Below are 27,290 nucleotides of genomic sequence, written 5' to 3'. Positions count from 1 at the left end.
CTGATGGCCCAATAAATAATTGGACAAATAATGTGATAGAGAAAGGACATTCCTGATGGCCATATTTATATATTTACACTAGCATTCTTTTAACAATCTGATACCTTTTAATTGATTGGCTAAGCAAAGTTTACAGGCTGGGTCTAATCTAGACATACAAGAAATAATAAAAAAAAAGCAACTCACTAAAACGGTGGTCAGGAGAACATTGTACTATTGAAAACAGAAAGAGCACATAGTGAATATTATATAGGCTTTACCCACTGTACCATACAATTAAGACACTTTTTGAATGTGAATAATATTTGATAATACAAAATATTTTCCTACAAAATGATGCATGATTGTTAAACAATCCAAATTATGTCTGTGTTTGGGGTTTGCCTAGATTTATCTCCACTACCCACAATCGCCCTGCTCCTCCACCTCTCTCGCTCTGCATAAGTAGGAGGAACATGGAGGAACAAGCAGGGGAACATGGTTCCTTATGGGGGTCCCTTATTCCCCTTCATGTGCAGTCTTTGTTTACCATCTATGGCACAGGGAACATTGCTACATGTTATACACAGGCTGCAAAACAGTGCCTGACTAGCCAGATTTCAGATGAAATGACTTGCCAAATGACCTAAAGCATATTCCCTGGTATTTAAGATTTAGAGACATATTCCCTGGCATTGTCTTGTGAACCTAGCTTTATAGGTTTTCCCTTAGCCAGAAATCGTCATCAATGATATAAAGTAAAGTAAATATTGCCCTTTTACATCTCTTGCCTTGAACCACCATTTTGTAATGGTCTGTGTGCTGCCTCAGAGATCACCTGACCAGAAATTCTACAAAAAAAGTGTGGAAGCAAAACACATAACTCTTTCTGTTAATTGGCTCATGTGACCTAACATGTATGGTTTGTTTGTGTGCAACATGAATCCTAGGATCCTTATTTTTTAAAATGGTAATTTCTATTTATGATTACCCAATGGCACATACTGTACTACTAAAAATGTATATTTGTATGAAAATGGTTTATTTACATGAAGCAGGGTTTTAAATAGGAAGTTTTATTCTAGATATTTTTTATACAGACCTTCATTGTTTGGGGGTATAGTTTTCCTTTTACAATACGCATATGCATAACATATGCAAAGTAGGCTAAGTAAGGGGGAAAAATTTTGCCATTTGCCTTGATCGTGTCACCTAACATCATGTGATTTTAAGTTCAGATTCTGTTCAGCCAGGCACTTGGATTCAGCCAAATCCTGCTGAAAAAGTCTAGGCTTACAGGAAGATCCAGGAGAACAAGTAAGCATTTAGCACAAATGTTACCCAAACTGTACAATCTGTTTTTAACTCTTCTTTAGCTAAGTTGGCAATATATCATCGGTGACCACTTAATTGAGCCGACCATTCACCAGAAGACTTAATGAATTTAGCCCATAAATTGGGCCAATCTTATGGTTTGGTCTTCTATTATGACAATGATAGTGTCTAATAAGGACCTAAGCAGATTAGTCAGGAGCGGTCCTGAAGAATTAGGTTAGTGTTATATTAAAACATGCCCAATAAATATTTGGTAAATTTTCAGTCATATATTTGTTGGGCAGACTGTCGGTTTGCTACATATACAGGCCATTTATTTGGTCTAGTGAATAAAAACAATGGTACTGCCAAACAGAACCTCCTGTAGGCTGTCAGTCCACAAAGGAGCTACCAAATAGCCAATCACAGCCAGGCCCGGGCCTAGGGCAGCAACATTTTAGGGATGGCATGCCGCCCAGCCGCTTCCTGAGGAGCACTGGGAACTTAAAGCTCCCCAGTGCTCCGCTGCTGAAGAGCATACTCGCATGCGCACAGTGAGCTTCTCTTCCTTAAGGGTCCGGCGCTAGGACCACACAGACACGGGGGACGCGTGTGTGCGCAGCGTCCAGCATTGTGACATGCGGCCTCGGGGCGCTGCTCCTTATTTGGAACCAGCCAGAAACATTTTTCATGCTTGTGTTGCTCCCCAACTCTTATTGCATCTGAATGTTGCTCACAGGTAAAAAAGGTTGGGGACCCCTCAACTAGATAAAACTGGACCCCATAGCGAATTATTTTTCAGGCCCCCAAAATGTTTAGTGGTTGACTTGTTTTACCAATATTTATTAAAACTGTATATGAATTAGGGCCTTGTGAGGCCCCTATACCTCCTCTATAGTTACACCCCTGTGTGTAAGTAAGCAGTGATACTGTGGGTGCCACAGAGGCATGAGCAACACAGGTGAGTGTGATACCCAGGCAGTGTCACAGCAGCACAATTACTTTTGGTGTGCAATTAAAATTCCCTGTAGCACTGGTTGGGAGTCATACTGTTCTTATTCTGGCAGAAAAAAGTGGCTAGTCCAAGAAGTGTTATCCTGAGACGTCCCACTCTGGCTATCGAGAGCTCCCTTCCCAGACACATGCCTGGAAGTTTAGAAATAGGAACACGGCGCTCTCCCCCGCAGCAGCACCCCCACCCCAGCAGCCTCTGCCCATCACACCCCTTATATAGTCAAATGCAGTCAAATGGTCGGCAGCAGCGAATAGAAGAAGCCATCCTTAAAAAAAGCCAGCAGTGGGACAGAAAGGCAAGGCTCCCAAAAAAGTATTGGGTGTCCGGAGGAATGTGTGTGCCCCCCCTCGCTGCCTTCCCCACTACATATTTGTGAGGCTGGAACAGCTGAGAGTTTGCACTTCAGCCCAGGGCTCACACTAAGAAGGATCCCTCTCCCTGTATCTTCTGTCCCGTTCTCTCTGTCAGTCTAACCCCACACACAGCCAGCAGCCATGGACGCCATCAAGAAGAAGATGCAGATGCTCAAACTGGACAAGGAAAATGCCTTGGACAGAGCGGAACAGGCTGAAGCAGACAAGAAGGGAGCAGAGGACAAGAGCAAACAGGTCTGCACCTTGTTGGGAATCCCTTTATTCCAAGACTACCTTCCCGTTTAGCCAGTCCTGGAACTTGTCCCACCTTAATCCCCCAAGGACCCGCTGTGACTCTACCTTGCCCCTAATCATCGATAATTGGAATTACTTTGTGTTTAGAGAGAGAGTGTGTACTGTTACCACTTGCAGGCAGACGTCAGCGAGTGACTTGAGCCCAAACCAGTGACTCTCTGGCTGTTGTTCTAAGACTACACCCAGCTTCTTCTGGCAGGGGATGCTGGGAATTGTAGTTTAGCCACAGCTGGAGATCCACTGATGTTGTGCATGAGGGCATTGTTGTTACCTTGCTACAAATATCTTCTTTCTAGGGATCTAGAAATTGTGTCCTGTATACCTGCATAATGCAGTTTAATAGTTAATGAATGAGAAAAAACAGATCATGGGGCATATGTAGTGCATGGGAGAACCTCTGCTCCAACTCTGTATTAGAGCCTGACCAGTGCCCTCTGCATTATCACTCAGCAAATGGAGCTGCTGCTGTCATTTATGGTTTTGAAGGGGTTAATATGTAGAATGTATGTTTGTACATGTCCTCAGAGACACCCCTTTTACTCACCTACCAGCTTATTTGATCGTTTGCTGAAAATGTCAGCCCCATTAATCTTAATTTAAGGACTATGTTCCCCATCCTCTTTCCTTAATTAGAAAATTCATGTTATTGAGTTCAATTCAGTGCAACCATATATATTCACCATATAGCTTCTGGTGAACTGTATATATGTTAAATCCTGAGCAAATGATAAATACGAGTATATATGTTCCCTCAGACAGATATATATATATAGCTTGTTTTTCTTTTTAACCTTTACAAACTCGTTAGTTAGAGGAAGAAATCTCCCAACTGGAAAAGCAGTTGCGGGTGACTGAGGATACCAGAGATAAGATTTTGGATGATTTGCATCATGCTGAAGAAAGCCTCCTGGCTGCTGAGGAAAAGGCCACTAAGGTATTGGGTTGCTCCATTGAAGCTGTCTAACTTTATTCTCTCTTTTTTCTCTCTCTCTCTCTCCCTCTCTGTGGTACCTGTCCTGTCTCTCTGCACCTCTGTTGCCTGCTGCCACACGTTACTGTCCACCCTCCTGGCACCCCCCTTGTCCATATACCCGCTACCCAACCTTGGTACCTGGTCTACCTGCCTCAGCTGGAGGATGAACTTGTAGCATTGCAGAAGAAACTAAAAGGTACTGAGGATGAGCTGGACAAATACTCTGAAGCCCTGAAAGATGCCCAGGAGAAGCTAGAACTTGCCGACAAGAAAGCCACTGATGTAAGTTATGTCCCTGCCCCTTCCCTCAACACATTGTTCTCTATGCAAGCCCACTGTAGTTCTGCACTCCATCCATTCATGTATTCTACCTCATTATCACTGCATGAACCCACAGACGCATGGGCAAACACACTTAGCATTGTAAAAGAGAAATACAAGTTTGCATCCTTAAATATATGTGTTAGATATTGCTATACTCATAGTTAGAACTTCCGCACGCTGTCCAATATGATTTTAGATCATTTTTATTTTTAACTTAGCTGTTCACATACCAGTGGGAGGGATAATAGGGGTACAAAGGGTAACTGGCATAGAAGTGGATTCATTGTATCTCGTGTACCCTGTAAATTACTGGATGTATGTTGTTGGATGGTTGTTTTTACAGAGAGACAAACACAGCTTAAAACTGTACTTTCTGCATATTTTAGAAATTGTTATACAAAATCATAGAGAAAAAGAGCAAATCCTCTCTACAGGTAGGAGATAAAGCTAGGATGTGAATGTCCCTACCTTTAGAAGAAATTACTTTAAAACTTAAGTACATTTTTGTTAAATACAGATATAAGATCTAGATGTACTGTTACTTAAAGCCTAGCAGTCAGGCCATCAAGTTAACTTAGTAGAAGGTATAGGCCAGAAGAAGGGACCCACAGACAGATTTTAGTAGGTAGAAGAATGATGAGCTTTAGCTACTTTCAGTCAATGGGGTCACTGTGACTGTAACAGTTTAAAATTTGCAGTGACCTCTTTCTCCCATGGCGTCATACTCCTGCCAAGGAGAAATCTAGTACTTACAGTGGAGGAAGGAGGAAAATGATACTTGCTGGCCCTGCAGAATACAGAGATAGGAACACTCTTGGTTTATATATAACTCCAAGCTTTATATGGTATACACTCAAGGCTCTCAGCCCCAGCTGTCTGCCCCCTGTCACACATGAAATAACTTCATTCTAGGGTGGATCCTATACATTTACAAGGTTCTTTGTATGTCGTCTGTGTAACTTTAGTCCCACCTCACACAAGTGATATAGGTTGAATAACACAATGATCTGCAACAATTTAAAAATGCTTTTTAGATATGAAACCTGCACCCATTTAAAATTTTTATATATTTTCATGCACATTATTATTACATTTTATAAAAAAACATATTACAGAGGCATAAATGGATAAAGGTTATAAATGAGTAATTGAAAGGTATTTTTATGTACTATATATATGTGTGTGTGTGTATTTTACCCAAATGCATTTTTTTTCTAAAAGTCAAAGAATGTTACTATAAGTACAGGTATAGGATCCCCTATCTGGAAACCCGATATCCAGAAAGCTCCGAATTACGGAATGGCTGTCTCCCATAGACTCCATTTTATCCAAATAATCCAAATTTTTAAAAATGCTTTCCTTTTTCTGTGTAATAATAAAACAGTACCTTGTTCTTGATCCCAACTAAGATATAATTAATCCTTATTGTAACCAGCCTATTGGCTTTATTTAATGTTTAAATGAATTTCTGGTAGACTTAAGGCATGAAGACCCAAATTACGGAAATGTCTGTTATCCGGAAAACCCCAGGTTCCGAGCATTCTGGATAACAGGTCCCATACCTGTATATAGTCTGCCAGTCTGCTCATATTCATTCTGATTTGTATGTTTGTAACAAGTAATCCACATTTGCTCTTACTGCTTGTACCATTGACAGAATAGGAAGAAAGATTTCCCTTTAAATTTAGTTCAAAAGTTGTCATATCTTTTAAATGCAATCAAATTTATGGAAATGGAATTATATATATATATATATATATGTGTGTGTGTGTGCACGCTTGTGTGTGTTTAACTCTTACAATGTAGCCTTCCATGTTAGAGCAAAGTGCTTTAAAACTGCACCGTCCCTTTAAATAGTTCAAAATATATATTAACAATTGCAACTATAGTAATATCAGTGTCTCTACAAAAAACGGTTCAGCCACACAGCAATGCATGTAATGTGAGCAGGGTATAGATGCAGGATTTGTACTGTGTGATACAATGGAAACATTCTGTATTGTGGCCTGACAGGGGCTGCATATGGATTCCAGACAGATATTCCTTATAAGGAAAAGTATGCTGACGATTTAGAAATCGCTCTCCATGCAGAATCCAGAAGGGAGAGGCGATTCCATTCGGAAGTTTCAAAAACCCAGAGCACTTTTATTGTTTGTTTAATGTTGAAATCATGCAGAGGCTTGCATTAATGAATCAAATAATTATGCAGGATAGCCTAGAGCTAGGATATGTAACAGTCTGAATAAGATCTTCCACACATTAATTATACGTTCTGCCTGTAACAATAGAAAAGGGATTTTACCTGTGAGGGAATTCAAACTATTAGTTCACAAGTTTTGGGTAATTAAACAATGGTCAGACAATAGTGGGATTTTATTCTGTTATTTCATCTGCACACAATTTTATATTTATAATAACATGATTATATGTTATATTTATATTTTTAGTTTTTTTTATAACACTGTGATTTTTTCTTTTTAAAAAGACAGTGTTTGGAAATTACTAATATTATTATTATACATCTTCAAAAGACCATGTAGAGTTATTACATTGATATTATTATACATCTCACCAAGAATACATACCAGGTGGTATATATACAAATTTAGGTAATGTACTGGTACTACTTTATATTTAGTGCCAGATCCTTAATCAACATTTATAAAAGTAATCTCACAAATAAGTATGGAAAACCCTTTTTTTGGAACCACGGCTCCCTGAACCTCTAGGCTGCAGTCACTATAAAGCACATAGAGTCAGTAGATTAGTGATTTAGTGTATTATGCTGTAGTGTAGTATGCGTTGTAGTGATTTGAATAAAAAAATTGCCTTCCTCAGAATTTTGGGTCCTGGGTTTGTGTAAACTGTAAACAAATTTAAAAAGAGACCATAAATTAAAAAAAAAAAAAAAAAAAAAGATTGCTCCACAGCTTCTGCAGAACACTATTATAATCAAAGCAAAATAGTGATAGATAAATGGTTCACACTAAAATAAGACTGTTGCTAAATTATAATTAGATTTTAAGGAAAATCATATTGTATCATTTGTGAGTATATATTAGTTATCTATACCAAAGATTAAAAAAAAAAAAACAATGTTAAAACTGAATTACTTTTAAACGCAATAGTAACAGTTATTACAAGAAAATATGGTAGCTTCAAAAATGAAATTGCTCAAAATGATTCTATTGGTACTTAAATAAACCCTGCTCATAAAATAAATAAATAAATAATGGACAGTGAGATATCACTTTTCTAATCAGAATTTGCTAGTCAGGATTATTGCCATCTCAGAATAAATTATAATCTAGGTTACAAAATAAGAAATGTGGATGCATTTTTCCTGTTTAAGGGGATGTCCACCCAATGTTTTTGCTTAATGGAAAAAGAAATCTAAGCAACTTTCTCAATATGAGTGAAAATGGTTCATGATGTTGTTATTTGCAAATTCAATTGCTATTGAAGGTTGTCTTTCTCTTATTATTCCTTATACTGCTTGTTCTGACTACTCCAACCACTGAAACATATTTTTGGTAGTTAGCTCTCCTTCAGCTAAGAATTCAGTTCTCACAATGCCTTGAATGTGCTGTGATTAACATACCTGGTAATATGGATGCCAACAGAAGTGTGCAAGTGTTATAGAAATCTAAACATTGGCTAGAAAATAGCTAAATTCTGTAACATTTGCTGCATGCTGATTCCAATAGCAATAATATTTACAAATAATAAGTACTAAAAATAATGAACTCATGTAAGTTACTTAGAATTATATGTTTTTCATTAATGCATGTGACAAATAAGCACAAAGTATAAGCATACACTAGACTTTGGGTAAACTATGTCCATTGAAGAAGTTCATGTTAGAGATCATTTTTATTGTGATATAGACATTGATATTAAGACACTACAGTTTTCTACTCTATGTTGTGTTTTTTTTAATGATTTACATTTCTACTCTGCTACTCTGTAAGTTAAAATTTTAAATGCTCTTTGGTTGCTGGTAATTAGCGATATCCCACAACCAGAAATGGATATCTTCCTATGCTAGATTTTTATTTAGAATTTATTCTATTATTATTATTATTAACATGTATTTATATAGCGCCAACATATTGCGTAGCACTGTAAAGTAACTGTGATTATACAACTACATCACATGAATTACATCTTTCTTATTCTTATTGGCACACATATACACCCTATGTATGTGTGCCAATAAGAAATTGGAAGATAATAGAATATTTAAAAATCCTCCATTTTCCTTTCCTATGTAATGGAGTTCAATAGCCTAGAAAGCATTATCAGAAATAACTACAAAATAATATAAGACCACAAAAATGAGGTGATATAGTAGGATGCGCCGAATCCAGGATTCAGTTTGGGATTCTGCCTTTTTCAGCAGGATTCGGATTCGGATTCGGCTGAATTCTACTGCCCGGCCGAACTGAATCAGAATCCTAATTTGCATATGCAAATTAGGGGTAGGGAGGGAAATCGTGTAATTTTTTTGTCCCAAAACAAGGAAGTAAAAACATTTTCCCCTTCGGATTCGGTTCGGTATTTGGCCGAATCTTTCACAAAGGATTTGGGGGTTTGGCGAATCCAAAATAGTGGATTCAGTGCATCCCTATGATATAGACAAATGTACATTCCTCTAGAAACCAGTTAGTCATGCCAGCTTCAGATAAAGTAGTATATCCCCAGATTGCAAGAGTTAGTTCCATGTGTAGCTGCCCTTTGTATTGTGAAATAAAGCGCCATCTACTGTATCCACTACCCTGGCTGGTGGTTGGCAGTATGAATGGATTTTATCTACCAACTGATTTCTTTCTTTCAGGGGCTATTGTTTTTCATACCTGTTACACCCACTAAAGGTGGCCATACACGGAGAGATCCGCTCGTTTGGCGATGTCGCCAAACGAACAGATCTCTCAACGATATGCCCACCTTGAGGTGGGCAATATCGGCTGATCTGATCGTGGGCCCTAGGGCCCAACAATTGGATCCTAACAAATGGTAATGGGCGAGCGGATTGCGGGACTGCGATCCGACAGGATTTTTAGTCCCATCCGATCGAGATCTGGCCGACTTTCGGCCAGATCTGGATCGGGGAAGCCCGTCGGGGGCCCCCATACACGGGCCAATAAGCTGCCGACTTGGTCTGTCGGCAGCTTTTATCGGCCCATGAATGGCCACCTTAAATTCCTACTTTTATTTTCACCTCATATATTGCTGTAGAAAAATTATCTTTGGCTTCAGCTTTGGCTGCCCTTTGCACTCTGGGAGTTGAAGTCAGTAATACTGTAAGGGTACTTGTTAATGGCTCCTATTGATTTCAACTAGTTTCAGTAATAGCAAAACAAGAAACAAACAGGAAACACCAATGTAATAATAAATAATAATATTATAATGTTAGTACAGTCTAATGTAAAAATACTGGGATCCTGCATGAACCAGTAGCAACAAAAATAACAATAGGAGGCATAATAAAATTCGAATTAGCTTTTCTTTCTAAAGTATAACTATAATAACTATATTGTACAAATGAAGTCGAAATAGGCAGTCACACACAGCTGATGATTAGGATATCTTATGATTTTGTCTATTTTGACCATCCTAGTTGACAGCCAGTTCTAAAAATGGTCAGTTCCTAAATTTGGCAAAGATATCCCTATTAGTTCATATCACAGGCTTATGAAAATATTGCTGCATCAGTTGTAGTTCTAAGAATATCTAGAACATAGTATAGGGTTCATCCATATTTTTAACCTAATTGACCTTCAAGCTGGGCTTCTATCTAAGAGAGCAAATAGGCATTCACCCAATATCTCACCCTAACTGGTATTTAGCCAGGCACCCCAGCCAAAGTTCTTTCCCTTGTGCAGTTTGAGAACCACAAGGACAGTCTTTTTTAAAACGCCTTCTGAAGTACATGACTAAGCACCAATAGTCAAGCAGATGGCACCCAAACTACCGGATCCTGTTAGCGCATGCATGGCCAGCTTAATCTCAGAACACTCACATATAAAATGCAAGGCCAAATAGACCATTTATTGAAATTAGCCTTATATAATGTCTAGCAAGCAGTGAAGTTCATGTTAAGTCCATTAGAACATCATGACACCCGGAAGTGGGTTCTGGAATTCATGCAGGTTATTGGCTTTATTTCTATCCCTGCAAAATGGACGATACTAAGGACAGAGAAAAGGGGAGAGGGCGGGGAAGGAAGACAAAGGGCAAAAGAGAACCTGGAATGTGGAATATAGGCAGAGGGGAAATTAAAAAAAGATGGCAGAATAGGGGAAGGATAAAGGGCACAAGGGACTAAACCTTCTGAATTATCTCCAGTTAAGCTAATGCTGAAATGTGAGAGATTTCTCATAAAATTAGTTACAGAAACTTGTTATTGTTATAAATATAGAGGAATACTTGCAGGAGAATGAGGGCAGAATCCATGCCATTTCAAGATTTAGTCAAAATTGCCCCAGGCCTGGCTGGAAAGCAGTGGCGTAAGTAGATATTAATGGGCCCCACAGGAAATTATTTGTTTATATTTTACCAATATTTATTGAACTTGTATATGAATTGGGTGCCCTTATTCGTCCTCTGTAGTTATGCCCTTGTCTATGTGTTTTAGGTGAACTTTGTTTCCCAGCAGTGCTCTAATCTTTCAAGTTATTTTCTACTTTCCTTTGGAGGATTTATGATTGGATACCTATGGGTACCTGTATTTTTCTACCATGAGAAACAGAATGGCACATCTGTGGTGTTTTAGTAAGTGAAACAGCTTCACAAGTTCAAAAGAAAAGTCAAATAACTTTATGGAGTTGAAGGGAGTATGAAGTGATTTGTGAAGACGTTGTGGTAAAAGAAAGAATTGCTTTGAGCTGGAAGGTTTAGTAATTGCACTAAGCAGCCACTAGGCGTCGAGCAGCCGGCAGCAGCAGCCCCTTACCTGTGTAACTAGGAACCCTGTGTAGCTTTTCCCTGTGTGCTGTGCTCTCGTTTAAGATATTTTTACAGCACTTAGCCCACCTTCCGCTCCCCGCGGTACAGTCGGAGGGCAGTGATGTGGGGCTGCAGGTATTTCTAGGTGTGTGAGATGTGCGCAGTTATTTAATGATAGGGTTAATTGAAGGGGCCGGATCCTATGTAAGGAGGAGACTTCCTGTGTGCACACTGAGCAAGTCACAAGCAGACACAGGGGAAGCACTGAGATTACAAGCTTTGTACAGCCGGGCTGAAGGGAAAGTAGGCGGAAGGGACGCTACTGCTGTGTGAGACAAATGGCCGGAATAACTTCTTTGGAGGCCGTTAAGAGAAAGATCAAATGCCTACAGGACCAGGCAGATGAGGCCGAGGAGAGGGCAGAGAAGCTCCAGAGGGAGCGGGACATGGAAAGGAAGCTCAGAGAAGCAGTAAGATTTATTCAAGACATCTACTAATAGTAGTTAGTGGGCTCACTTGCGAAGCTTACACCTCCCTCATTCCCTGTACTATATCCCGCTGCGCCCTCACACTCTGGGCTGCAGTTTTTAAACCCCGTCTTTAATCCTCCTCCCCCTAGTACTTCTAGCTCTTGTAGGTGTGTGTGATGGTACAACTGGCATCCCTTCTGCCCACAAAACCCATAATACGTTGTGCTTTTTAGTATGAGACAGGGTGTCCCGTTACATACAATGTGTATATGAGGGCCTCTGTACACCTTCCCAACTTGTACCTCTCCTGTGTGTGTCACTGGTCCTCCTCCCACTAACCCCTCTCTCTTAGTGACCCCTCCTAAATAATCATAGCCAACATTACTTTATACACATCAACATTCGAATGATCTGGTCACACCTGTCTCAATGGCAGATTCCCATGTGCCAAACTTACAGTGAGTGTCCTTATCTAACAATCACATTGGCTCTGTGGCCTCTCCCTTTATACTTCAGCATACAACTCTGTGTGCCACATTATGCCCCCATTTTAACCTGACATAACCTGACTTTCCACCTATTTCTATATATGGATAAAGAACGCGCAGTTTCCATCAGTTTGTAATGGTAACAGTGGGAAATAGTCCCTAAATGTAGTGACGTGCGCTTGAGGCCTGCTACACAGCAATCTGATCCAGTGGCATGGCCTACTGTTGTACTGGGAATTATCTCCTGGTAACTGAATGTGTGGCAAGAAGTTGCAGAAAAGTAAAACCTATAAATGCCCCCAAAATTACCCCCAAAGAAACAGTATTTTTCAGGGATCTGGTTGTCTGAAAGGTTTTTTTTTAGCATTACCAAGTATGCAAGTCTTGCTTTGTGTGTTTGTAACCCTTTTACTGCGTTCCTGTGCTTACTGTGAAATTGTTAGGTGTTTACCCAGCCACCCCCAAGGCAGGTTGTATCTAGGCAGGTAGGGAGGGGACAAGGGGCTGTGAATGTGGTAGGGAATTCCAAGCATGTAACAGGGCTCATCTGGTCTAAGAGATATTAACACTTTCAGCCCTGCACTTTGAGTTCTGGCTGGAGAATTCCCTGGGAAAGTGGCTCTTGCTGTATATTCAGGGCTGGCCTGCTGCTGTGTAGGGTGTTGCTCATCTGACTAGTTAAGCCATAATTATTTGAAAAATGGGATTCCACAATAGTGTGTAAGATTTGTTTGTAAAGCAAGTGCATGACATTTGCACAGATTACGCTGGTAAAGCCCAAGTGCAGTATTGAAGCAGGTAGGAAGGGTGCTGCACAATAGAAGTAATGGCCTCTCTCCTGTGCATGTGATCAGCCTTGCCGTGCTCTTGATTCTTTCTGAAAGCAAAGTCCACATTCATATGGAAGCAGGCCAGGGCCACTCACTCAAACAATATATATACTATAAGAAACAGAAACTCAGATTGACGCATGTTCAAATTTAATTACAGTGCATTGTTGAATATGCAACGGTGACGAAAAAGGAGGAATGATATATCATTATGTAGTTATAGTGTAACTATACTCAAATACCAATAGCACCAATTTATATTTAGCATATACAGGAAATATAAGGTATCTCTTATTGATATCATTAAAAAAATGATTATCAGCTGATATAAAGGATGCTGCTGGCTTCCTATTGAAAGGCTATTGTAAAAACAGCTGTATGTTTCTGAGGATGAGGTTTTCAGGCCAAAAAGTGCAATTAGGCATTGACTAATTAAATCTACGGAAACAGCAGGGGGGAATTTGCTTTACCAAAGCGAGAAAATCCCATTTGCAAACTAGTTTGAAAAAGGTTTCATATGAGGGCATAAAATACTACTTGCCCCACAGAAAACCAGTATTTCTTCTTTTAGCCAGCTACAAGTAGCAGCCACTTAAATACCAGTGTGGGATTAGCCACAGCCATTTGTGAAAAATGATTCACTTTTCCTAGAGTGTAGACTTGCTTTATGTGTTGCATGAAATCTACTTTTTTTTTTGTTTTGTTTTTTTGTTGCAAATAGAATGCCCCAGGACTGTATGACCAGGCGCTTGTATTGAGCAAGCAGTATATGCACTTAAGGGGGTTGTTCACCTTCAAATTAACTTTGTATAATGTACAAATTGATATTCCGAGACAAGCTATAATTGGTCTTCACCTTTAATTTTCAGTGCTTTTTTGAATTATTTAGCTTTTTTTGTTCAGCAGCTCTGCTGCTGAACAAAAGAACCCTAGCAACCAGGCAGTGGTTTGAATGAGAGGCTGGAATAGGAGACCAAATAGAAAGACAAGTAATAAAAAAAAAAAAGTAGCAATAAGAATTAATTTGTAGCCTTGCAGAACAATCGTTTTTGGCTGCTGGGGTCGGTGTAAATCTGGAAAGAATGCAAAAAAATTAAAAAACAACTAGAATAAAAAATGAAGACCAATTTAAAAGTTGCTGAGAATTTGTCATTCTATAACATACTAAAAGTAAACTCTGAGGAACTACCCCGTTAAAAAACAGATCTGAAGTGTGTGTATAGCAAAGATGAACAGCCTTCTGCTCTGTCCTGCACAAGTGAAACTGGCAGAGTTTGCTAGCCTGTCATGCACTTTTCCCTTTCTTTTCTGTTGTAGTCATCGGTTTACAACACTTGGGATGAACTAGTTTATCCTATTATCTTTGTACAGTAAATAAAACACTTGCTTATATTGTACAGCAGTGAGAGCTGGCTGTCTGTGTATGAAGATGTAGTCAAAATGCTGTGCACAGCTGGGAGTTGGCTGATAGCATCTTCTGAACTTTCCTTGCCTTATAAGGCCACAAGACTGCCCTGTCATGTCTGTATGAAAGTGTCATTCCCTCTACAGGCCACAACTACTCCAGTGACACATGAGGAAATGCTCCCTTGTGTTAATAATTCTGCAGCCACGTTTTTCTATTTCAAAGTGCAAAGCAGCACTATAAAACTTGTATTATGAATTGTTGGTTTCTGTTCACTTGTATTCGTAGATCACAATGTTTTGCAGATCTGGCCAGTGATACCTACACTGCAAACCTTTAATAGTCCGGTAGTGTGGGTCTGAAGGAGGCCCTGGTATAGTGCTGCTTTCCTTTTAATAAGAAAAGGTTAATATAATATAGGGTAGATTAAACAGTACAAGCTGCATGCAAATATGTTCTAGTTCAAAAGCAAATCTGTATGCATCAAGGCCTGGGAGGTACTACAGTAATAGCATCCGTTTTGGCTCTGGCATTTTGCATGAACTTTGCAAATTCTGTCTAACCAGCCCAGTGCTTCTTGCAGCCTTTGGCTTACCAAGGTCAGGGCCACTAAGTGGAACCACCAGGGAGAACACTGTCTTACATATTTTCATTTGCTTTTGAAACAATTTGAGACTCCTATCATAAAAACATTTAGAAAGGTTGTCCCATACATTGCAGACAGTGAGAATTCCATTTAATATTAATGTCTTCTAGATCCCTAATGGAGCAGGTGTTAGGGTATTGGCCTTGAATGACAAGTTGCATTGATCTTTCGAGCAGCCATACATGAGTAAACACGCCTGGCAGTTTACCGGCCCTGCTGGATTTATTATATGTGTGTACAATGTCACTCAATCATGTCACTTGTAACTTGTGTTTCAGTTGAGAATGCTGCAGGGATTTTGTGGGTGGGATTCTGGGGAAGAAATAGGTTTGGCTTTGCAGCAGAACATAGCAGTTGCGGGTAATAACAGGTTAATGGGTAACTGCACACACATAACTATACAGGGCGGGTTCCTCACTGCTCTGCAAACACTTCATTGCATCCCCTTTGGCCATTCATTGAGGATATGTTTTATATGATCATACTGGGTGTGATCGATTGCATTGTGCAACCCAGAACTCTTTTTGCTTCTATGTGACTGTGGGAAGTCAGGCTAGTAGTCTGCTTCCTCTTTGCCATAGGTTTGGTTATTGTATTTGTACTTCAGTTCTTGTTTGTGTTTAGCGATAAAATGAAGTACAGTGGATGACCTCGCAAATGCCCACAAGTTTGTGGCATGTTACCAGCTGATTGACTGTTTAGCTGTTGTACTTTTGCATTGCCATCCATCTTTAAAGCATTTCAGTGAAGGGTGTCATTTAGGGTACAAATTTTCTCCCATCTTTTTCACAGAAAGAGGAAGTAGAAATTCTTTTTCTAAACTATAGTAAAAAATGTTTAACCACATCCTATGTGCTATGCACACTTCTACAGACACTCCCTTGTACAGTTTCTTCGCTAATGTTTTATTCTTCTAGGCGTGTCATCTGATTAAACATCAACGCGTAGTGAAACCTGCATTTGTATTACAACTCTGTACTCCTTTTTTTCTCCATTCTACAAAATATTTCATTATCTAATAATCGCATTATGGTTGGGGTGGTCCACTTGTAACCTCACCACCACCAATTGATGTACTAAAACTCTGAACATAATAATCAGGCAGCTGTTTCTTTGAGTTTTTCAACCAGAAAAAAAACATCAATTACTAGTTGATCTATTTCAAGGTGGATTGGTACTGAGTCTCCCATTCCTTATATTTGTTCTTGTTGTTGTGAACACTTTGTATGAATGAGTGACCCATTATAGCTAGAAATCAGAAAACTCTGGTGTATCTATTGAAGAAATGCAGTGCTACTTTGCTATACTGTTGTTTTTGAACCTTGTAAATAAAGTTTGTCTTCTGCTGAGAGGTATCCTGTGACCTTTTGGTTCTAAAAGGTTTTTTTCTTCTTGCTCAGGTGAAATTGGAGGTTATCTGGTAACTTAACCTGTTGTGATCTGTTGTATTCCCATAGGCTGAAGGAGATGTAGCCTCATTGAACAGGCGCATCCAACTGGTAGAGGAGGAGTTGGATCGTGCTCAGGAGCGTCTGTCCACAGCTCTTCAGAAACTGGAGGAGGCTGAGAAGGCTGCAGATGAGAGTGAGAGGTGGGTGGCTTTATCAAAAGTAATACACGTAAATGGCTAACTCTGACAATTATCAATAGTTTTCATATGTAAATTATTGTTTAACCCACTATTTTTAAACGAGTGAATTATTTAGGGAGCTAGTATACCAGCATTTGTTTTAGGGGTCAACTGTGCAATCATTACTGTATGGAAGTTAGCTGGTGATCATAAAGATTATCCAACCTATTTTGTTTCTTATCTCAGAGGTATGAAGGTCATTGAAAACAGAGCCCTGAAGGATGAAGAGAAAATGGAGCTGCAAGAAATCCAGCTGAAAGAGGCCAAGCACATTGCTGAGGAGGCTGACCGCAAATATGAAGAGGTAAGCCTGTTAATAGATAAGCTCTTCATAGCCATCTAGTGACCCAAAGGAAAGAGTATAAAGCAGCCCAAGATATTCTGCCCATATCCTGGGCTGTTATGTTTAAAGATAAGTAAATACTTGCCTAGAACATACTCTTGGCCTGAACCAATATAATAGGAGGAACCCATCTAATTCTGTATTTGCCATTTTGTACTATAGTCCAAATGAACCAGTGTTCTGTTGTCTTTCTCAATAGGTCGCTCGTAAGCTGGTGATCATTGAGGGTGATCTGGAACGTGCAGAGGAACGTGCTGAACTTTCAGAAAGGTATGCATGTTTCTTCCTTTTAGACAAAAGAAAATTAACACATGCATGTTGTGGCCGTTCACTGCACATTAACACTTAGGGGCCCATTTACTTGGTTCGAGTGAAGGAATAGAGGAAAAATAGTTCGAATTTTGAATGGCTGAATATGGCTACTTCGACCATCGAATGGGCTACTTTGACCTTCGAATCGGATGATTAAAATAAAAATCGTTCGACCATTCGATAGTCGAAGTACTGTCTCTTTAAAAATGTCTTCGACCCCCTAGTTCACCACCTAAAACCTACCGAGGCCAATGTTAGCCTATGGGGAAGGTCCCCATAGGCTTCCTAACAATTATCTTTCTAACAATATCCTTCGATCGATGGATTTTACTTCGACTGTCGAATATCGAGGGTTAATTAACCCTCGATATTCGACCCTAGGTAAATGTGCCCCTTAATGTTTAAATAGCACCCATTCAAAATTGCTGTTATCAGTTGTGATGAACATTTGGTTTCTTATAATGGAATATTCATTATACCATAGACTAATAACCAAAATAAATAGTTGCTTTTAGTTTTTTTTTTTTATTTACATGGTGGAATCCATTTATATTTGGGTTACAAAACCCTATTCTCTATACATTATACTAAGCTTACTCCTCCAATAACTACACCTTTTTTCTGTGTATTAAGGGTTCCAACTTTGTATCTGGTCCTATCTACAAATGTTAGGCAAAAATAAATCGTATATCCACCATATCTTATAGAGGAGTTTACTAAGCCAAAGTGGTAATTTTGTTGTGGTGCTAACTCAATACGATAAATAAATTTCAGTTACCTACTGAAATATGACCACCACCCATGTCAGTAGTGTATACTGTAAGTGAGATCTAAAATTAATAAGTTCTGTAAAAATAAAATACTGAGAACAAATACCAGTTTGTAGCCTACTAAATCCTAAAATACATTAAGCCTACTAAACCCTAAATTGTATTAAAAATCTACAGCCTGTTGCTTTAGAGCCAGCACCTTGCAGGTTATACACTTTGCTCTGTAGTATATATGCCACCCTTACCTTTTATAACAGTATGTTTTTCTTTGCATGCTCCACGTGTTGCAAATGGCTTGCTCGTTCCCCTTTTATTTTACTCACTCATTAACAGCCATTACCGGCAGTTGGAAGATCAGCAGAGAATAATGGACCAAACGCTGAAAGCACTAATAGCTTCAGAAGAGAAGGTATTGCTATTAGTCTGTGCCCTTTCCTTCTCCTGGCTGCTGGGTATCCGAATCCTGATTTGCTTTGCTGTAGTATTCACACTTTCCTTTTGGCTATTGTGGTCTTCTAGTAGACTTTTTTTTTTTTTTTTTTTTTTACTTCTATACTAATCTTTTGAGCTATCTGTAAAAAGCTGAGTATATAAAATATTATTGGGGCATTTACCATGTGTATTTTAATGGACCTGCACAGCTAAATTATGTTGCATCAACAGTATTAATAGAATATATTTTATAGTAAATATCCCCAACCAAAATGCCTTTGTTTTAAAATGAAATCAATTGGCAAAGCTTTTCCCTTGCATAATGTCTGGTAAATGCAGCCCTGCTTTTCATTTTATATTTCACCAGTTTTTTATTGTAGCTTGTTGATGGATTTCCCCTGTTCAAATTCAATTTTCATTTTTCTCTTTCAATTTTCTTTCTTTTTTTTTTTTCTTTTGCCTTTTTCCATATGTTCCCTTTCCCTCTGCCTTTTTCCCTTGCCCCATCCAAATAGCAAATGTGCCGAGCTTGAGGAGGAATTGAAAACTGTTACCAACAACCTGAAATCTCTGGAGGCCCAGGCAGAGAAGGTAGGATGGGGAAATTAGCTCAGAGATGCACTTCACTTATATTGGCCACACCATTGAAAATGGAACTTAGAGCAAATTCTGTTACTTTGCAGTTCTAATTCATATTCACAGGGTGCAAAATAAATAACAGCATGACATTCGTCCAGAAATTTGTAGACTATTCACTTTAACTTACGGTAGTTGCCAAGGTATAATGGCACTTAGTGATGTTACCAGTCTGAGCTTTTCATTAAAGAGTGGTTTAACTTTATAAACATCCAATATTCCTAGACCTAGTGCTGCAGCTAAAATGAATTATATTCTGTATAGTTAGAATGGTAGTATGACCTACAAGTGGATTCAGGTCTGAATTTGTGTAACCAGCATCCTCCGCAAAGCAGTGACTGGATGGCAAATCTTGCAAGCTCCATATTGTGAATGGAAGTTTGGCGCTATAATCCCTGATTTTGAATTCCAATTATTGCAATTATCTGGTGGTAGATTCCCTCTCCTTTATTCTTTGTCGTGATTTCTCTTATGTGGAATCTATTAGTATTTTGCCTTGATCATGATTCCTTCTGCATTAATTTTGACCTACTCAACCTTTTATTTTCTTTCAGTATGTATTTATTTATGTATTATAGTGGCAATTGGACAGACTTATACAAATTGCCAGACATTGTTTTAGGATGTTGGCAATCTAGAGAATGTGATCTTATGCAGAGTATAACTCTAGAGAACATTTATAGACATTACACCAGAGGATTTTAAATATAAATATGGCTTTTTGGGATTCATACATCGATTATTCACACTATTCTTATTTTGCTTACAGTACTCCCAGAAGGAGGACAAATATGAAGAGGAAATTAAGGTTCTTACAGATAAACTGAAGGAGGTGAGTGCATTATTCTCTACATATTTGAAATTTGTACATAAGATGTTCAAGTGCTGGAGAAGTAGCTAAATTGATATACTCCATGTTTCCGCTTATCCTTCAGGCTGAAACACGTGCTGAGTTTGCAGAGAGGACAGTAGCCAAGTTGGAAAAGTCCATTGATGATTTAGAAGGTATGAACTTTCGGTCTACGTATATGGATTATCTTTGGGGTTTCTGTATCGGGCGATGGGAAAAAAAATCTGGTGATTGTATATCCAGATGTGCAATATTTATTTATTTATTTTTTAAATCTAGTTACTTTGTTACTATTGTCAGATTATTTGGAGTAAATTAAGGGACTTTAGCAATAACAGTCTTACTGATTCCAAAAATCACAAATTATATTGGTATGAATGAGGAGCTACATACATTTAAACTATAATCTGGGTTCTGAATTTCTTATGGAAACTGCCTAATGCTTTAAAAAAAAAAAAGTCTGTTATCTCTTCTGCAGGCTTTATACCTTCTACCTTTCTCCTTCTAATTTTTTTTCCTCTCTCTCTTTAAACACCATTTATTCTCTGACCTGGGCGCTTCACCGCTTCTCTTCCACGCTGTCTGATTCCTCATCTTGTTTCCTGGATGGTGGTTTCTTGCCAATGTCTCCAACCCTTTCCTCTGAAATTTTCTTCCCTACCTTTGCCTTCCCTACTCGTTTTTTTTAAATTATTTTATTTGCTTTACATTTCTTTGTCCTACCCCTCCATTTTTTTGCCCCTACTACCCTCCTCTTTTGTGCCACCTTCACTATGAGCAGATGAGCTGTATGCTCAGAAACTGAAGTACAAAGCCATCAGTGAAGAACTGGATCACGCTCTCAATGACATGACTTCAATGTAAATTCACTTTTCTGTGTGTTCGCTTACGTCCGTACCCTTTCCACTTAATAAAACTCACGTCCTACCCTCACACCTTCAGTTTTTTCTTTGCTCACCTTTTGGGTGTTTTTTACCCCTGTTTAGACATCTGGCAATATGATTACTTATGATTCTTATCCACATATCCATTATAGCAAATCAATTTTTGTTCTAGGCTGCTATTCTATCATAGCTGCCCAAAGGCAGCTACATGTTTTATAATAGCTTGGGCAATCTCTTTAATTAGCGTAAAGGATAAATCTCTAGTCTGGTACCACATGAAATATCCTAAATTGCAAGTAAAATGTTCAACAAAAATGCCAGTGTCTTAAACAGTCGTAAAATCTGCTTTCAGTGTTTTCTTACATCCTTTTTTAATTTTGCTTTTCCTGTGTATAAAAACGTGTTTTTCGCTGCACACTAATTTAAAGAAAAGCAAAGCCCTGCTGTATACTTATTGCAGTAATTGGACACTAATGGCTCCTTCCAAAATTCCGTTCCTATTTTTTCTGTAGGATGCATAACAATTATGTCTTAATTTAATACAGACACCTGCACAATTGTTGCTTTTAAAGGCTACAGAAAACAAGACTGCATAAATGCCAATATTTGTTTCACGCTTTCCCAAAAATTTAACTAGGAACATGTTAACATGATGGCTGTCCTTTTATACCTAAAGTTTCAGCAGTTCAACTAAGTATCTTCAGGATTTGTAGGCGAATGGGTGATTACCAATCCGCTTTGCATGCCTCTTCTCATACACATATGTGCCTTCCATTTGCAGTGTATATGTCTATAATAATCAGCTAAGCAATACATAAGAATGTCAGATTGCCAGAAATAACTATGCAGCTATATTCATCATCATCATCATCAATACAGACATACCTGCAATGATGTGCTTTCCCAAACTCTCTTGTTAAATGTAGCAATCCTGTGGTGGTAGTAAATGTGAAATATCATCAAACCCATATATACAGCCTTATATTTTAAGGGGGGGTTCACCTTTAGGTTAACTTTTAGTATTTTATAGAATGGCCAATTCTAAGCAACTTTTCAATTGGTTGTCATTTATTTTATTTTTTAATTTGCCTTCTGGATATTTCCAGCTTTCAAATGGGAGTCACTGACCTAAAATAAATGTTGTGTAAGGCTACAACTGTATTGTTGTTGCTACTTTTTATTACTTCTCTTTCTATTCAGGCCCTCTCCTATACATATTCCAGTCTCTTATTCAAATCAATGCATGGTTGCTAGGATTACTTGGATCATAGCAACCTAATAGCTTTGAAATTGCAAACCAGAGATCTGCAGAATTAAAAAGCTAAATAACTCAAAAACCACAAATAATAAAAAATGAAAACCAATTGCAAATTGACCCAGAATATCACTCTCTACGTCATCACTAAAAGTTAACAGAAATGTGAACAAACCCTTTAAGACTTGTTTGTGGTTCCATTCCATGGGTTGCTTTCATAAACAAAATGTTACTTGGTTCCAAGAGAGGTTGGCCAAAGCACTCGAGCTATACTGCTGAATAATTTAATTCTAAAGAACAAGCTGGCTACTCACTATGGCCGGCTAATCATGATCAACTTTATATTGCCTAGTATGGTATTTGCTTATGCAAGTTGAAAAAGGCAGAGGAGGGAAGTAGCTTAGCAGTCCATGGAACATTCTAAAGAACAAGCTGGCTACTCACTATGGCCGGCTAATCATGATCAACTTTATATTGCCTAGTATGGTATTTGCTTATGCAAGTTGATAAAGGCAGAGGAGGGAAGTAGCTTAGCAGTCCATGGAACATTACAGAAACATGTTACATTTGATAGGCTGACACCCAAGCCTGACTAATGTTGTTTTATGGTCCGCAAAGCAGCACCTCAATGCTTAAAGGACCAGTACCATCAAAAAATGAGTGTTTTAAAGTTATATAAATATAATGCAGTATTGCCCTGTATTGGTAGAACTGCTGTGTTTGCTTCAGAAACACTACTTTTGTTTATATAAATAAGCTGCTGCTGGGGGCAGCCATTCAAAGGAGAAAAAGGCTCAGGTTACTCAGCAGATAGCAGATAAACTCTGTAGAACATAATGGTGTTATCTGTTATCCACTATTTAACCTGTGCCATATAGCCTTTTTTAATTTTCACATTGCTACACAACAGCTTGTTTATATGAAATATAGTAGTGTTTCTGAGGCAAACATAGCGGGGTTTAACAGTGCAGGGCAACATTACATGATATTTTCATTACTTTAAAACTCTTATTTGTTGGTGTTCCTGTTTCTTTAACCAGTTAACAATACAAAGTCAGCGAGGGACTGCTATCTGTACAATTCTCTAGCAACATAGTAACACCCATTTGGCTTAAGCATAACCAGTAGAGATTCTGGAAATGACTAAAGCCCAAGTATCCCTGAGCTGATCTATATTTTTGTAAATTCCTGTCCTGTTTCATAGCAAGTTTGTCTCAGTGTAAAAATGTACAAGCCAAATTTTAGAAATTGTCAAGTACATCCACTAAAAGTTTGGATGGAGCCATTTATGCATGTGGTATTTTTTTTTTTAATCTTATGTTTGAAATCTGTTGCGTTTTTTTGTTAAACCTTTAATATATCTAAACGACTAGTTTCATGTTTACGTTGAAAAGAATTTACACCACTATATGGATTTTGATCGTCTATGATCGATGATAGTTCTGCTACAAAGGGCTGCAGTGCAAAGAACTAACTGCTATTAGGCAATGCTATTTGCTGAAAAGTAAGATGCTTCTCTGATGGGGGCCTGCATCTGTTAAGAGGAGGGTGAATTCCTGACCTCAACAGGAAAATCATGGATGTTCAGTTGTATCTCGCCAACCAATTATTTATTTGTTGCAGTTTTGCTAGCAAATTTAAACTAGGCCGAATGCCCGTAGTGTAGCGTAATATTATCAACAGTCACTTCCTAATTGACTAATTCCAAAATTATAAAAAGTTCTAGTAAGGCCTAAGTAAGGACACACATGTTACAAGTGACCTATAGAGTTTAGCTCTGGAGCACAAATAAAGATTGCTGACCAGTTGGTAAGGGGAAAGTCACACCCGCATAGCAACTCCATGTTGTAGCTCCCGTAATTCCCAGCTTCTGCCACTAGATCCTTGTGGAGCCCAATAGGGGAAACTATTTGGCAGTTTTAACCCAGAGGATATATTTTTAAAGATATTCAAAGCTGTTTTTCTTATTTATTTATTTTATCACTGGTTTCAACATTGCTAGTGACATAAAAGAAAGTTGGAGCCATAATTGGAAATTACACATATGTGGTAGATGCCCATATTGTTGCTTTATCATACAGGGCAAGAATTCTTATAATTCTTAATACTCATAAGGGAAAACTGTCCATGCCATGTTCTATGTGGCAGTTGTGAAATGCCCCAAATGCATTGAGTCTGCCTGGACATCATTATCGGGGACCTAAGAGATTATGTGCTTGCTCCGTTTCTGATGTATGCTTTAAATAGCGACTGCTAGGACTTGAGCAATATCTGCTGACTGGGACTGTTCAGTTTGCAAAATAAATAAAAGTAAGTAAATCCTAAAGCAGCAGTATGCACACTTCTATAGACAGATGGCTACTCCTTTACAAGAAAACCGTATTAATTAATTGAACAATAAACCATGAATTTTGCTTTAAACAAAAAAAAAAAATGAAAAGGGGGAAATGGTGTCCTGTTCATCTAGTTAGATAGACCACGTCATAGGCCAAATGCATCCATACTGTATTACACATCTGTAAGTATACATTGCCTTAAGGTGGGGGGGTGAGTAATATTACATGATTAGGGCAGAATTATAAATGAGTATATAAAGATTATGTGCTTCTTGCTAACTGTACCCAAAAGGCCAAAGAAGTAACTGGCAATGTCCTTGCAGTTGTACAGTTAGGTTTTTCTTAGGGCCAGCTGACATTACTTGAAAGGGTAGCCTTATAATACTGTAAAGCAAAATACTACGGACCCCTAAGAAAAACTGAAATGCAAGTGGTACTGCACTACTCAGTATGTAGGTATTAGGGATGCCCCAGTGTTGCATGAAGAGTAAAGCTTTAAAGGAGAGTTAAACTCACAAAAATGAAAAGATGTAAACTTAAAGTGGTCCTGAGCACTCTACTTGAAATTTATATTTTGTGGTTCAAGATTTTAGCAGTCTTTCTTAGTTTTCCACAGCTCTCTTAGAAGGTCAGAATGTCGGCATCCCTGTACTTTCAATGCACTTCCTGTATTCGGTTAACCTTAGGGTTGCTGACTCTATGAGCTAAAAGCCTGGTGGAAGCATTTTGAGTGTGTTTACATGAATTCATTTTTGAGGTTTATTGAAAAAGCAATACAGCTGTAACAGACTAATCTAAATTCAATGTCACACATTCCAGTCCCTAAACTAAACATGAACCGCATAAGTCCTCATACAGAGCGGATGTTCTAGCATGTGTTGCCTGCATGTTTCTTTCACATTGCCATTAGTCTGATATTTTTTTGTTTTTCTTACTATTTCTCCATCTTTTCCTTCTCCTCGCAGATAAAATGCTTTGCTTCCAATGGTCACCTCTATCCCACCTGGGTTGGATAATCCTCTCTGAGCTGTCCTTTTTATCCCAGTCTCTTCTTGGGAACCTTTCAAACTGTCCTGCTGCATTAAACAAGAATCACTTTTCTGTTGTACAGACACTCTGTAAAATAAAGGACCCACTGTGTATTTTCTCTCGCCTTTCCTGCATTATTTATTGCTTTAATCTTTTAATAGAACATTTAATAAAACTGCAGATCTATACTTTTAATATTTTGTAGGACATTTCTCTTTGTGTTCAACTTTTATTTGGTGCGTTGCTGGCACTATATATTTTCCATATTATGTATTGCTCTATACAAGTCATTAAGTCAGAGCAATTACCGTACTTAAATGGCCATCAGGCTATCTTCATAGTATTATTTCCCCCCCCCCCCCCCCGTACAAGTGTGTATGCAGATGTTTTGTGTTCTGGAGTCGGAACCAATATGTTCCCTAGAAGTAACTTGGTCTGTACAGTTAAGGGTTGTTTTTTTTTTTTTTCTTTTTTTTTTAAAACCTCTACATTTAGTTTGAAGCTATTCTGCCTCAGAAAGACTATGGTAGTTTGAGTACATTTTGTATCTGCTTTATACTCACCTAAAAGTGTAAAAGTTTTGGGTGCCCATTTCATTAAAAAAAAAAAAAAAGAAGCTTGCCATATACAAGCCTACTGCCAACTTGGCCACTTTTTGCTGAGTCAGCATCCAGTCAGAAGGTAAATCAATGCACTACCTGATCAATACATGACTAATGAGCACCACGTTGGGTAATAGGGGCATTCCTCTCCAGTGGGTCTGCATATCTGACTGTTAAATCTTAAATGCAATGGCACACCAGGAGATTGGTCACCTGTGATATATCTTCACTACCGCAGGCAACTAATCTGCAGCAAATGCTTTCCTACCAGCAAAAATATAAATCGCCAGTGTGAAAACCTGTGCGGCGCTTTGGAAAACTGTTTTTCCGCCAATGATTTACATTACTGCCAGTGGGAAAGCATTTGCTGGAGATTGTGGCAGGCCATTGCCCTAAAGATGGCCATTTACTGGAACTGGAAGATCCTAGGAGATTGCCAAACAAGCACATTTGCATGTTTCGGCCACCCAGATGGTAGGCTAAATTGAGCAAATGGAATTTAGTACACAGAATAAGGGCAGTGGCCAACGGGGATATTTGTATGCGCAACTGTGGGCGAAAAGTACCTGAAAATGCATCCACTGGAAATAACTGAAATCGCTGGCAGTAAAACCCAATATATTATGAAGGCAACTTAGGTCGATTTCAGGCAAACGAAGCAATGCGTTGGTTTTACCACCAGCGATTTCAGTTTTCCAATGGAGACACATTTTCTGGAGATTAGTCGCCCGCAGTCGTGCATTTTTAACGCGGGCGACAAATCTACCGGTCGGCCACTGCCATAAAGAGCTAAACACATAGTAACCTGTACTGACCTGCCATCAGAGGACTGAATCCATGGCTCAATGTGGCTCTTGCTGAACAGGATTTTCCAGTTTTCCTGACACATAGGTGACCTAGCTAAATAACAGTCAGAGAGGCCTATGGTACGCACACTGTTTTACTGCAGCTGCCCTCTGGTGGAGGACAGTGGCATCTACTTAATGTGTTGCTACTCTCGATGTAGCAGAAGTTCCCTGTGTGAAGCACAAGGTGTGTAGGTGGCTGCCTCTGCTCAGTTGCACTCAAACTGATTCGTTAACGTTAGTGACAGGCCGACATCAGTGTCCTGGCTGCCCCTTGTTTTCTGGCCGTTGCGTTGAAAATGCTGT

The 27,290-nt window shown here is 38.7% G+C and overlaps 1 protein-coding gene across 1 annotated transcript; it reads left to right on the top strand.

Moving 5' to 3' along the window:
• Positions 1–2,759: 2,759 nt before the first annotated feature.
• Positions 2,760–25,706, top strand: tpm1.L (tropomyosin 1 L homeolog; the record flags this gene model as incomplete). The annotated part of the gene is given in 10 exon segments (NM_001135076.1): positions 2,760–2,916; positions 4,106–4,231; positions 16,518–16,651; positions 16,877–16,994; positions 17,233–17,303; positions 19,063–19,138; positions 19,953–20,015; positions 20,119–20,188; positions 20,815–20,893; positions 25,474–25,706. Coding segments are annotated over 10 exon segments (855 nt in total).
• Positions 25,707–27,290: the final 1,584 nt, after the last annotated feature.

Source organism: Xenopus laevis, chromosome 3L, assembly GCF_017654675.1.
Source record: "Xenopus laevis strain J_2021 chromosome 3L, Xenopus_laevis_v10.1, whole genome shotgun sequence".
In the NCBI taxonomy this organism is placed as follows: domain Eukaryota; kingdom Metazoa; phylum Chordata; class Amphibia; order Anura; family Pipidae; genus Xenopus; species Xenopus laevis.
The sequence above is the reverse complement of the archived record's forward strand: the minus strand, read 5'-3'. Positions and strand labels throughout refer to the sequence as shown.